The sequence below is a fragment of the Phoca vitulina genome, unplaced genomic scaffold (assembly GCF_004348235.1).
Source record: "Phoca vitulina isolate PV1807 unplaced genomic scaffold, GSC_HSeal_1.0 scaffold8, whole genome shotgun sequence".
NCBI classification, from domain to species: Eukaryota; Metazoa; Chordata; class Mammalia; order Carnivora; family Phocidae; genus Phoca; species Phoca vitulina.
The window spans coordinates 22,547,881-22,561,283 of record NW_022589711.1 but is presented as its reverse complement, the minus strand read 5'-3'; the positions used below and the strand labels follow the sequence as shown (position 1 = coordinate 22,561,283).

Genomic DNA, 13,403 nt, shown 5'->3' with positions numbered 1-13,403 from the left:
GTTAAACAATTTGCCCAAAGTTACACAGCTATTAAGCACCAACACCAAGATTCATACTCAGATAATTTGACTCTAAAAGATGGTTAACTTACAATATACTATGCTAAGTTTTGTTAAAACATGACAGAAGTTCTTAAGAGAGTAGCACAGAAAAGCCTTGAGAGGGGACCTCCTGAGGCTGGACTAGGGAGATCTCACTAAAGTTTTCACCTTTTTTTTTTTTTTTTAAAGATTTTATTTATTTATTTGAGAGAGAGAGAATGAGAGAGAGCACATGAGAGTGGGGAGGGTCAGAGGGAGAAGCAGACTCCCCGCTGAGCAGGGAGCCCGATGTGGGACTCGATCCAGGGACTCCAGGATCATGACCTGAGCCAAAGGCAGTCGCTTAACCAACTGAGCCACCCAGGCGCCCAAAGTTTTCGCCTTTTTAAGGATGGTTTTATCTTTCAATATTTGATGGCAACACAAAATCCTGTTCTCTGTCTAAGACTCTGCCCAACAATGAGCAGAATCAAACCTTTCTCTGCTTCTATATTTAGTATAGCTGCAGGCTGGCGTGGCCATGATGAGCACAGGGTGATGTGTGGAGTTGTTGAATCACCATATTGTGCACCTGCAACTAATATGACACCATATGTTAACTACACTGGAATGAAAATAAAATAAAGTAAAAGAAAAGAAAAGAAAAAGAAAACAGCCATAACAAGAGATTAATAAAGATGGTGAAAGACCAGACAGACAATTAGAGTTCCCTGGTATATGATATCTATTGATTAAAATAAAATTAAAACATAAAAGATAAAAAACATAAAAACATAATTTATAATACCAAGTATAAGAAAGGAAATTTTCTAGAGGAAAGAAAAATCCAAGAAACATAAAACATTAAGCTGATAAGTACACATATCTGATTCAATGACTGACTAGTTTACCAGGTTCGTGAACCTTGTTGTATCCAATATTTATTTCCTTAACCAGACTCTCATTTCAAAGAACTGCAAGCCTATCCTGCTACCTTACTGAAGGGTTAGATTGATGGGAACCAATTTATTCCTTCAATTTGTCAATTGTCTATTTATGGCCTCCTAAGAAAATAAAAAGAAAAATTCTCCTTGATCACTTACCTGGGAAGTTCCACTCAGTTTCTGATAGAGGTTTTGAGAAATACTTTCCTACCCATTTGAAATGCCACCATTTAGCTAAGCTGGAGTATGCTGTCCACAATATAATATAATAATATACAGTAGCCATGCAAGAAGGATTACATATATATAGTAACAGCAAGGTTTTCCTGTTAAAAACTCTTTACATAATTAGGTGAGAAATTATATTTCAGATTTATTTTCTATTTATTAACTTAAAATATGTTCCCAATGAAAAAAAATGTCAGGTAGTAATTTTCCAGGCTGCAACTTTCTGAAGAAAATGGTCACTCAGCATTTACAATCAGAAAACAAAAGTTACATCTACTAATGAATGTGTTACATTTTTATTAAATGTATTCTATAAAAATATTTTATATTAAAGTCTGTAGTAATGCAGATAATTCTACAGACTGCATCAGTTAAAAGAAATGGGACATCACCATTGTCTCTAAGGAATATGTAACATTACATAATTCTCAATCTATTTTTGCCTTTATGGAATTACATAAGATAAGCAATAGTTTGGCACCAATTCATCAAACAGAAGGGCAAATTTTCACTGTAATATCTTATTTATGTATTTAACAAGACTTTTATAGCTACCTAAGAGATGACATTTTACTTTTGCATAGCTTAGCAATGCATTAATAGATTCACTTTTACTTTTTAAATGTACAGATATTCCTAATACTTTATAATAAAAGAGTACAAATAATTTAAAATTCTTGGTGCATGCATTAAAATGACCTTCACATTTAAATTTAATATTCTATTGGTTCCAAATCAAAAATTGGAAAGTGAAAGGTGAAATGTGGAAAAACTTAAAACACTTTCCTTTAAAGACAAATGTCAAGGAAAACTAGAACTTTCCTGCCAAACAATAGCACAATGACTTTTAAAGTTCCATCTGGAAGCTTCCCCACACACTGAACTTGATGTTCCTAAATTGATGTGCCTTAAAATGGACAAGGGTGAAGCAAAGAACAAGTTTTGTTTATAAATTCTTAGGTAGCCTTAAACTGCTTTAACTTCCTAAGGACAGATTATGGTTTGGAAAAATTTCCAGGGCCTCACACCAGTGCTGGGATTTGCATGTCCTGGATCAATGTGAATTTTGAGTAATAGGCACTTCCTTTGCAAGCAGATGAAAAGTAACTATGCTGAGAGAAAGAGAAACTTTTTTCTTCACTGTTATCAAAGACAAATACACTGTTGCCACAGAATTTTGTATATCTAGTTTTTAAAACAATTTAGAATAAGGAAACCAAAGGGTTGAAAACAGGATTTCCAAATGCAAAATGTATAGACTTACTGGTACATGCCATGGAAGGTGGGTCTTTTTCAGCTCGGAAGTAACCCTTTTCACACTGACAGACAGAAGTTGCTTCCACATAGGTTAAACTGTGGGGAGGGCATTTAGAACATTTTGTGTTCCCAGCAAATGCTTTATAGAATCCTGGTCTGCAAGCTGTAAAAAGAGGAAAATATTTTTATTGTTATTATTGCTTGAGTTATTTTATTTGTACACATACATGTTTTAATTGATACACATTTTGATCTCAGAGTTCAGTGTTACACATATACAGAAAAGTCAATATATGTTAATATTAACAATGAAATTAGTTATTCAAAATCAGTAACATAATGGTGACGTCATATTTAGGCTCAGGTTGCTAATTTTGGAAAGCGTACTTGATACACATACACAAAATAATTGATTACCAGAGTGTGGGGATGCTGCTCACTGGCAGTAAGGGGAATGATTTTGTGTAGTTCTAGGAGATAGCATTAAATAACATTGAATTACACTGTGCAAAATGTATTTGCATTCCATTTTTCCCTCAGTCCTTCTGAGTACTAAAGGAGAAAGTCCCAGTGTGGGGCTGGTATATCTTAACACCTGTCCTATTGGTGAAAAAAAAAATTTTTTTTTAAACAAAATGAAAGCTGGCTTTAGGTTCAGAGACTTTAGCAAGAATCTACCTATAGTTTGCTTTACTTTTATCATTTTATTTTTATTTTTTATGGTAAGCAATTTTTTTTCTGTTTATTATATTTAAATACATTCATTTAAAATTTTTGAATTAATTTCAAAAGTGGGCAGACAAAATATTAAGTAAATAAGATATACATGCTATACACATATGGCAAGAACCATGAAGACTGAAAGCAAATAACCAAATTTTCACCAAAAAATCATGAAAATGAAATGTAAATGATAAAAGTTATGTGACGAAATGTTTTATTAGACTGCATTTTCTTTTTGCTTAACCATGTTGTTATTTATAGGGTACTTTTTCACAGGAATGGAAGATCTATAAAAAAAGGATCCTATGCTAAGTATACATCCAATGTCCTGAATGTTGAGGGGGTAGCTGTTTCTGGTCTCAAAGAAACCACTGCTGACCACCTTCTAAATTAACACTGATATACAAAAAAAGGAAAAATAATTTTCCAGTAACATACATTATGTTAAAAAATGTTTTAACTACTTCTTTTAATCTAATACATTTTCACAAAATGCTCTATTTAAAAATACACAATAATTAAGAATAATGGACAATAATCTCTTGATAAGGCTTCTGCTTATATATTCAGGGAAGAAAGAAAAAAATGCCTTTTTTAAAGGTAAATTTAACTCCTACCTAAATGAGTCCCAATAAAATAACCATTTGTCTTTCCCTAGGTACATATTTTAATGAATGTTCCCACAGATCGAAATGACTGCAATTCTATTGATACCAGTAGTACACTATGCACCACTGACTCATCCTCTAGGAGGCGTAAACCATAAGAGGGGGCGTGCGTGCATGCACACGTGCACACACAAACACACACGTGCGCGTAGGCACGTATATAATTATTGGATTATTTTTGATAGTTTATGTTTGCTTTATATAAATGACCTAGTAATTCAAGAGAAGTTATGATCAATTCTGTACAGTAAAATTACTTTTAAAAACCTGGTTATTCACTATCAATGAAGCTATTAGTGGTGATCCATAAATATCAATCACAGTCTCTTTAACTTGCTGATAAATTAGTACTATATGACTAATCAATAAAGACACTGTATCATCAAAATAGTTCTCTAAGCCTGTCAAAATTCAGAGTATGTAGATAATATATACTCAACCCCAACATTTTCACATATAAAATATTCTTTAAAAAATATGTAATTGCTAAATTTAATCTTATGATATAGTAGTTACAAGACAATGTATTATAAAATATTTAATAAATCTAGCTTATATATATTTTGTCAGTAATTATTTTCTACTTAATTATGAAGTTTAAAATAACTGAATATATTCCATAGAATTCATGTGTAATACTTTGGCAAGTAATTTTAAGTGTTGAACCCAACTAGAAATTTAATCATATCTTTATCTCATCTATTACAATATTTATAAATCTAATAAACCACACAGCTTATAGAGAATTTGCAAATTTAAATGGGGAGCTTGCATTCTGCATATTCCAATATTATTTTAAATATAATTTAAATATTATCATAAGGGCCTTCTGAAATAAGACCATTCCTGAAATAAATTAATTAGGAATGTGAACACTGTAGGATTATACTAAAGTTTATTATATGTGCAGATACAAAACCTATAAGACACATAAACAAGAGCTGTAAACCTTGTTTCCTTTCTGTTACCAGTCATTCAAATCTCAGTCATAAACACTGGTTAGAATATAAAATAGCCTGCCAATAACTTCATTTTGTGCAGCAAAACACTGTTACCTTTATTTTCTCTGGTAACTAAAAAACAAAAATTTAAATAATTTCTTATCTGAAGTGTATTCAGCTAAATTGTCACCTTCTTTTAGAATTTTAGAGTGCTTAAAGCAGCTCTCAAAATACTTAGAATAGCTTAGTGATAGTCAAACTTTTCTAGAGACCAGGCTGCTAACTGGTCTCAGCACCCAATCTTGTCTACTTTATTCTTTTTTATTTTTTTTTTTAAGATTTTATTTATTTATTTGACATAGAGAGACACAGCGAGAGAAGGAACACAAGCAAGGGGAGCGGGAGAGGGAGAAGCAGGCTTCCCGCGAAGCAGGGAGCCCGATGCGGGGCTCGATCCCAGGACCCTGAGATCATGACCTGAGCCGAAGGCAGACGCTTAACCGACTGAGCCACCCAGGCGCCCCCTGTCTACTTTATTCTGTAAACAGAAGGATCTTTTAAATCTGCTCTGTCCAATAGTACTAAAAATTAATATATATATAATATAATTATATATATATGTCATTTTAAATTTTGTAGGAGCCACATTAAAAAACTAAAAAGAGGCAAAATTAATTTTAATAATATATTTTATTTAACACAATATATCCAAAATATTATCATTTCAACATATAATCTAGCTCTTAAAATATTTTACATTTGGGTTTTTTGGTACTATTTTGTACTAATTTGATATGTATTTTACATTCACTGCACATCTCAATTTGAACTAGCCACATTTCAAGTGCCTACTCACCTCATGGCCTATTAGCTACCACATTGGATAGTGCAGTTTTGAACACAGAAATCTGTTCATTATATCTCCCTGTTGAAAAAACTTCCCACCATCTTTGTGTTAGTTTAAAACGGACTGGATTATTAAGTTTCCCTGTGGTTTGACCCTGCCTACAGCTCCAACCACATCACATGAAGCTACTTCCCTCTCACACACACTCCCTTGATTAAAGCTTTGCCTTTCTACAGTCTATTCTCAACCCAGCAGGCAGTGATCTCCTCAGAACTTGCATGAGATCACATTATCACTGGGCACCGAGCGTCCAGTGGCTTTCCATTTCCCCTAGTCAAGCCATTGCCCTATTAACTGTCTACTAGTCATCCCGTGCTTTTGCTCCCTACCCATTCCCTGTGACTCTGCTTTTCATCAGTTCTTTTTCCATCAGGTACTCTGCTCCAGCCACACTGGCCTCCCTCAGAATCTTGCATGAAAGCATGCTCCTGCTACTGGGCCTTTAACACTTGCTCTTACTCGCCTATCTGTATGGTTTGCTCCCTCCCTTAGATCAGGTCTTTGTAACAATGTTATTGTATTAATGAAACCTGATTCCCTTTTTAAAACTGCACCTCCTGCTACATCCTACCACAGCATTTTATATTACCCTCCACACTTTTTCCTATCTACAAAGAACTTAACATCTGACACATGATATGTTTAATTTTTTAAGCTATTTCCTCCTAAAATGTATGCTTTGTTAGGGCAGAGATTTTTGTCTCTTTTGTTTACTGAGGTGTATCTCCAGGGCTTGGACCAGCGCCAGGCATTATTTGGCCCTTCCTCAGTGTTCGGTGAATGAATGAATGACTTGCTAAAGGTCTCCTTTAATTTCTATGAATCTACCATGATCTTTCTTCTGCTTAAACCTTTTCTACTGTTGAAAATCTTTTTTCTCCATCCCACCCCATGACCCAATCATCTTGCTAACTCCTAGTCCTCTTTCAGGTCCCACTTCTTCCTGACTTTCTAGACTAGTTTAGTTTCTCCAAACACCTGTGACTTCTCAATAATACCTGTTTGTTTGCAAACTAACGCTGTGCATGGAAGGCAGGGGAAGACAGAAAAAGAGGCAGGCCACTCCAGATTGGTAGGTGGCAGGTTTCATAAACAAGGCAAATGACATATGAAGCTTGTTCTGGGCAGCTGAAAGACAAACAGCTCTTTGCACCTGCCCTCCAGAATCTTAAAAGTTTATATAAAGGCCTTAAATGGGTTGAGTCACGTATACTACCCAGATGGTCTCAACACCACCTTACTCTCTCCAAGGCTCTGTCCTTGAAAACAGCTCCCACTGTGGGAATGGTAGGCAGATCATAGAGTCCAAGGACAGGAAAGGGGTTGAGGAGCCTCCAGCTGCCCGGGTCCAGCTCGAGGGTTAACCAGCAGTGGTCACATGTTCTGTGTTACTTTTTCAGCAACACCTTGGCGATTACTTGTTTAATGGCTGTAAGTTCGTCAAGGGCAGGCTGGTAACAGTGATTATCATAAAGTAGGTGTTCAACACATATTTTTTTTCACTGAATTGGACAGAGTGTTAGTACTCTGCTAATTAAGTTCCTGCAGAAGGTTATGCATTTCTACTTAGTGTATATTCTGATCATAGCATAATTCATCTTACTATAAATTTATAGGTTTTGTTTTTGTCTTTGGCTTGCTAAATTACTGTAAGTTAGGGATGGAAACAGTGAATAAAGATTTTGAAAGTGATTCAATTGCAACTCAAAACTAATTATTCTAATATCTCAAGGTGAGCTGGCTGCTAGGAAAAAAAAAAAAAAAACCTTTCCAGTTGAAGTTATCTATATGATTTTGAATTTGAATATTTTGCCTACCACAAAAAATATAAATATGAATTGGATGTTGGTACTGCAACTCTCAACCTTATCTCTGATTTGAAATGACTGTGTACACATCAAAATTGTCTTTAAAAATCTTAAAATGTTAAACTTATAAAACACATTTAGATTGTTAAAATATTACCCTATTTTAATATTAAGGTTTAGTATAATATTTCATTTCAAAACATAGGATTATGCTGTTAAAAATGTTAGAAAGCCACTGTTCTAGGTAGTTACATTCTCTTTATGTAGCACACATTAATGGTATACCACATATACCTCTCTATTAGTTTGAATCTTATGAGATTATAACTATCTTGTCACATTTATCACCTCAATTTCTTGGAACTGCCACAAGCCAGACATGGGCATATATCCATAATGCTTAACATATTTCAAGTATATATTTCATTTTTACATATGCTTAAAAAATTTAATGAGTGAATGAGTAAATAATTCACCAATGTCTACTATGAAATTACTAGAACTCTAAATGTAATAATCATTCTACATATCTATTCAGTTAGTGATTTTAGATTTTGTTTGTATTTCTGTTACAACTGGGATATCAGTACCTACATCTTGAGAACTTTTAAATTGTTTTATTTTTCTTCTCTATTACTTCTTTATCTATTTATAGGGAGTGTAAACTTCATTTCCAAAAACAAACCACCCACATAAGATAAGAATATTTTCCAATGTATGTCAATACCACACAAAATACTGTTGGAAATTTAAAGATTATCTGATGCACTAATTTCTAATTTGTTTCTTTTAGAAAAAGCTATTTGAACATAGATGTTCAGTTGAAACTTTCATTTTCTACAATGATTCTTTTTTTAAAGTACCTATTTATTTCTATATTAAGACATTTATGAGGGGCGCCTTGGTGGCTCAGTTGGTTAAGTGGCTGCATTCTGCCCAGGTCATGATCTCAGGGTCCTGGGATCAAGCCCTGCGTCAGGTTCCCTGCTCAGGGGGGAGTCTGCTTTTCCCTCTCCCTTTGTACTCTCTCTCACTCTCTCAAGTAAATAAATAAAATTAAAAAAACCACACTTATGATACATAAATCGATCATAACATGTATACTCTGTATGGACATTTATTTTAAAATATCATTTAGAAATTTGGATTACATCTAACTTTTCTTCCATTTTTCCTCTTCAAAAATAACTTCCCTAAAATGCCAACACATTGATGGGTAGATATGTGTAATATATATATGATCACAAGAATTTATTATTGTTAATTTTACAACATTGGGATAATATCTATATAATATAGATTTTTGTTCTCAATTACTACTATATTATGAAAATATCTCCAGGTCAATGGTTATGAGTTAATTCTTTATAATGTGCCTATAGTATTTCTATCAACAATCTCCCAGTTGAGGGAACCCCTTTCTAAACTGTGCTGCAGTAAACATCCTTGTGATAATGTTTATATTTCAGTTCCCAAGAGTGGGAACTCTGGATTAGGGTATGTTTATTATTTTCTTAACACACATTTCTGTGTTTCATTCCTAAACATTTCTAAAGACTCACAACAATGTAAAAGAGCATCCTAAACTTGCACCCCACTAATCCCTATAATAAATATAAATCATATTTTATTTTTTGAAAATATATGAAGTTAAATATCATTGTTACTTTAACTGAAGTTTCCTGATTACCGGTAATATTGCACATTTTTATTGGTCATTTGGTTATACTCATTTATGCATTCTTTTATATCATTGTTTGTTGTTTCTATTAATTTTAAGAGCTGTTTATTAGCAATATTAAAATTGTATTTATCACTTTTATTATACATATTTTTCTATCAATTTTATATTGATTTTATGCATAAAAAAGAAATAAAGACAACAATCCCATTCATAATAGCATAGAGAATAATAAAATACATAGGAATAAATTCAACCAAGAAGTGAAAGATCTGTATAGTGAAAATTATAAACTTTGATGAAAGAAATCGAAGAAGACACAATTGAATATCCGATGTTCATGCTCATGCATCAGAAGAATTAATTGTTAAAATGTCCATACGACTCAAATCCATCTATAGATTCAATGCAATCCCTATTAAAATTCCAATGACATTTTTCACAGAAGTAGGAAAAAAAATCCTAAAATGTGTATGGAACTACAAAAAAACCTGAATAGCCAAAGCAATTTTGAAAAAGAAAAAGCTGGAAGCATCACACTCCCTGATTTCAAACTATACTGAAAGCCATAGTAATGAAAGCAGTGGGATACTGGCATAAGAATAGACAGACACACAGACCAATGGAACATATCAGAGAGACCAGAAATAAACTCTTTCATATATGGTCAACTAATATTTGACAAGGGAGCCAAGAATGTGCAATAAGGAAAGGATAGTCTTTTCCATAAATGTTACTGGGAAAACCAGAGAGCCATAAGCAGAAGAATGAAACTGGATCCCTATCTTGCACCACTCAGAAAAATTACTTGAAATAGATTAAAGACTTAAACATAAGACCTGAAACTATAAAACTTCTAGAAGAAATCATAGGGAAAAGCTCCTTGACACTGGTTTTGGCAAAGATTTTTTCGATACGACAATAAAAGCAGAAGCCACAAAGGCAAAAATCAACAAGTAGGACTACGTTAAACTTAAATGATTCTGCACAGCAAAAGAAACAATCAACAAAATGAAAAGGAAAACCATGAAATGGGAGAACATATTTGCAAGCCATCTATCTGATAAGATGTTAATATTCAAAATTTATAAAAATTAATCCAACTCAACAACAAAACAAGTAATTGGATAAAAAATGGGTATAGGAACTAAATAGACATTTTTCCAAAAAAGACATCCAAATGGCCAACAGACACATGAAATGATGCTCAGCATCACTAATCCTCAGAAAAATGCACATCAAAACCATAATATTACCTCATATTTGTTAAAATGGCTATTATCAAAGAGACAGAAAATAAGTGTTGGCAAGGATGTGGACAAAAAGGAACTGTTCTGCATTGTTCATAGGAAGATAACTTGTTTAAGCCACTACAGCAAATAGTATAGTTCCTCAAAAGATTAATAGAACTACCATATGACCCAGCAATCCCACTTCTGAGTATTTATCCAAAGGAAATGAAGGCAGGATATCAAAAAGATATCTGCAGTCTTGTGTTTATTGCAGCATTATTCACAATAGCCAAGATACAGAAACATCCTAAGTACTTATCAACAGATGAATGGATAAAGAAGATCTATAATGATTCTATTTTTTAGTTTCCATCCATAATACTATAACCTTATTATGTAAATCCACCATTTCTTGTACTTACTGCATTCATCTCATTTGCTTGCCTCTGCTTTCTTCCTGCTCAAATCTACATCATAGCCACTGCCAGTTATATTTCTAAATGGTAGAGATGATCGTGCTACTGTCTATTGTCTAGTGTAAGAGTTGGCAAACTATTGCACTTTGGCCAAATCTGGCCCACCGCCTGGTTTTTGTACAGCTTGTGAGCTAAGAATAGCCTTTGGATTTTTAAATGATTACACAGGTACATGGTGACATTGATTTTGACTCTTGGCCTGTAAAGCCTAAAATGTATACTGTCTGGCCCTTTACAGAAAATGTTTGCTAACACCTGGTCTGTAGCACAAAGTCCAAACTCAGTTTAGCATTTAAATTGCTTCACGGTTGAGCTCACACCTATTTTTGCAAACTTCCCTCCCACTGCAGCATAAATTTTAGACTTCTTCCCATTCTCCACACATACCATACTATTTTTTAACAGCTTTAATGAGGTGTAATTGGCATGAAAAAACTGCACGTAAAGTACACAATTGGTTAAGTTTTGGCATATGTGTACAGCTATGAATATTTAACCACAATCAAGATAGTGAATGTATCCATCAACCCCAAAAGTTTCCTTGTGTCCCTTTATTTTCACCTATTTGGATTTTTATATTTATTTTTAATTTTTCTTAAAGATTTTATTTTTAAGAAATCTCTATACCCAACATGGGACTCAAACTTACAACCTTGAGATCAAGAGTCAGATGCTCTACTGACTGAGTCAGCCAGGTGTCCGTGAATTTTTATATTTAAAGTCCATTTCCAGGGTGCCTGGGTGGCTCAGTCGGTTAAGCATCTGACTCTTGATTTCAGCTCGGGTCATGATCTCATCAGGGTAATGAGACTGAGCCCCATGTCTGGCTTCTTGCTCAGCATGGAGCCTGATAAGAGTCTCTCTCTGTCCTTCCCTTCCTCCCTCTCTAAAAAAATTAAATTAAAAATAAAGCACATTTCCTGCAGGTAGAACATACCTGGGTCTTGCACTTTTTTAAAAAATCCAATCTGACAACTTCTTTCTTTTAATTGGGATGTTTAGTCTATTTACATTTAATGTGGTTACTGAAATGGTTAGTTTTAAGTCTATCTTGCTGTTTTGTTCCCATTTGTCGCATCTGTTCTTTGCTCCATTTTCTTCCGTTTCCTGCCTTTTTTTTTTTTTTAAATAATTGCATCCTTTTTATGATCTCATTTAAATCTACTTTGTTGATTTATTTGCTTATGAGCAATCTCAGGTGAATACTCCTGGAGAACTTCTACAGGTCTCTGGAAGCCCTCTCCTCTTTCATACTGTTTTGTGATACCTGGCTGTCTGGGTCTACATGGACTCTTAGATCTATCTTCTCAACCCACAGAAGGAGTCTGCTGGCTTCTCTCAGGGTTGCTCCTCCCTGCACCATGGCCTGGAAACTGTCTCAAGACACTAAGTGGCAACAGTTGTAGGGCTCCCTTTATTTACCATCTAGCAGGGATCACTGTCTTTCATTATCTGATGTTTTGTCTTAAAATGATTTTCTTTCATATATTTTGCATGTGTTTTCTAGGTTTTTTTCAGGCAACAGATGTTACTGTATCTTGGCTGCAAGTAAAAATCAGACTGTTTTAGTCATCTTAAAGTCTTATTTTTCTAATTGTCTTCATATTTCACTGTTATTTTTTAAATTTTATTTATTTGAGAGAGAGAGAGCACAAGGGTGGGGGGGAGTGGCAGAGGGAGAGGGAGAAGCAGGCTTCCCGATGAGCAGGGAGCTGATGTGGGGCTCAATCCCAGGACCCTGGGATCATGACCTGAACGGAAGGCAGACGCTTAACTGACTGAGCCACCCAGATGCCCCTATTTCACTGTTTTATAACAGCCTTCTCCTATCTAGGTTCACCTGTTTAGTTTCTCAAAGATATACTTTGAAAACTTACTTCAAAGTACAGGGCAATACAACTGCCACCTACCAGAATGCCTAAAGTGAAAAAGACACACAATACGAAGTGTTGGTGAGGATATACAGCAATATGAGCTCTCATACACTGCTGGAGAAGTTTTAATTGGTCCTGCCACTTTGTGGAACTGTTTGGCAGTATTTACTATAGATAAACACAGATATATCTTCTGACATAACAGTTCTGCTCCTAAGTATATACCCAACAAAATAGCACAAAGTGAAAGTAGCTTCTATCCCTGCAGACACTCATACCAAATTCCATTGCTAAGTGAGTTATCACTTTTCTATTCGATTTTAATTTTTGTAATTTTGTTGACATGTTGCTCTTTCTCATCTGAAGTATTTTCTACTCCTTTCACCCCCTACTTTGTCCTTGTTAGTGTAGACTTTCTATATTCCCTTACTTATTTTTGTGAAGTATCCTGAGGGAATGGAAGTAAGCTGATATGTTCAAGAAACTATGCTTAACAAAAAAGTTTACACTTTATTAAATTTCTAATTATATAATTGGAATACATTTTGTTGAAAATAATCAAATTACAATCAAGCCATTATTTATTAAATATTTGTTTTCATGTTTCCATGTACCTACTGATAAAAGTAGTAAGAGTGCTACT

General features: G+C 34.1%; 1 protein-coding gene across 14 annotated transcripts in view; it reads right to left on the bottom strand.

Annotated features, from left to right (window-relative positions):
• The window catches only part of EPHA6 (EPH receptor A6), an 811,402-nt gene that overhangs the window by 436,837 nt on the left and 361,162 nt on the right, over positions 1-13,403 (bottom strand). For all 14 annotated transcript variants that reach the window (XR_004299778.1, XM_032406359.1, XM_032406369.1 and 11 more), the window contains one exon: positions 2,458-2,613. Coding sequence is in view for 13 of the 14 variants with exons in the window: in XM_032406359.1 (XP_032262250.1) it covers positions 2,458-2,613 (156 nt within the window). In the remaining variant the exon portion in view is untranslated. The remainder of the gene's footprint in view (positions 1-2,457; positions 2,614-13,403) is intronic.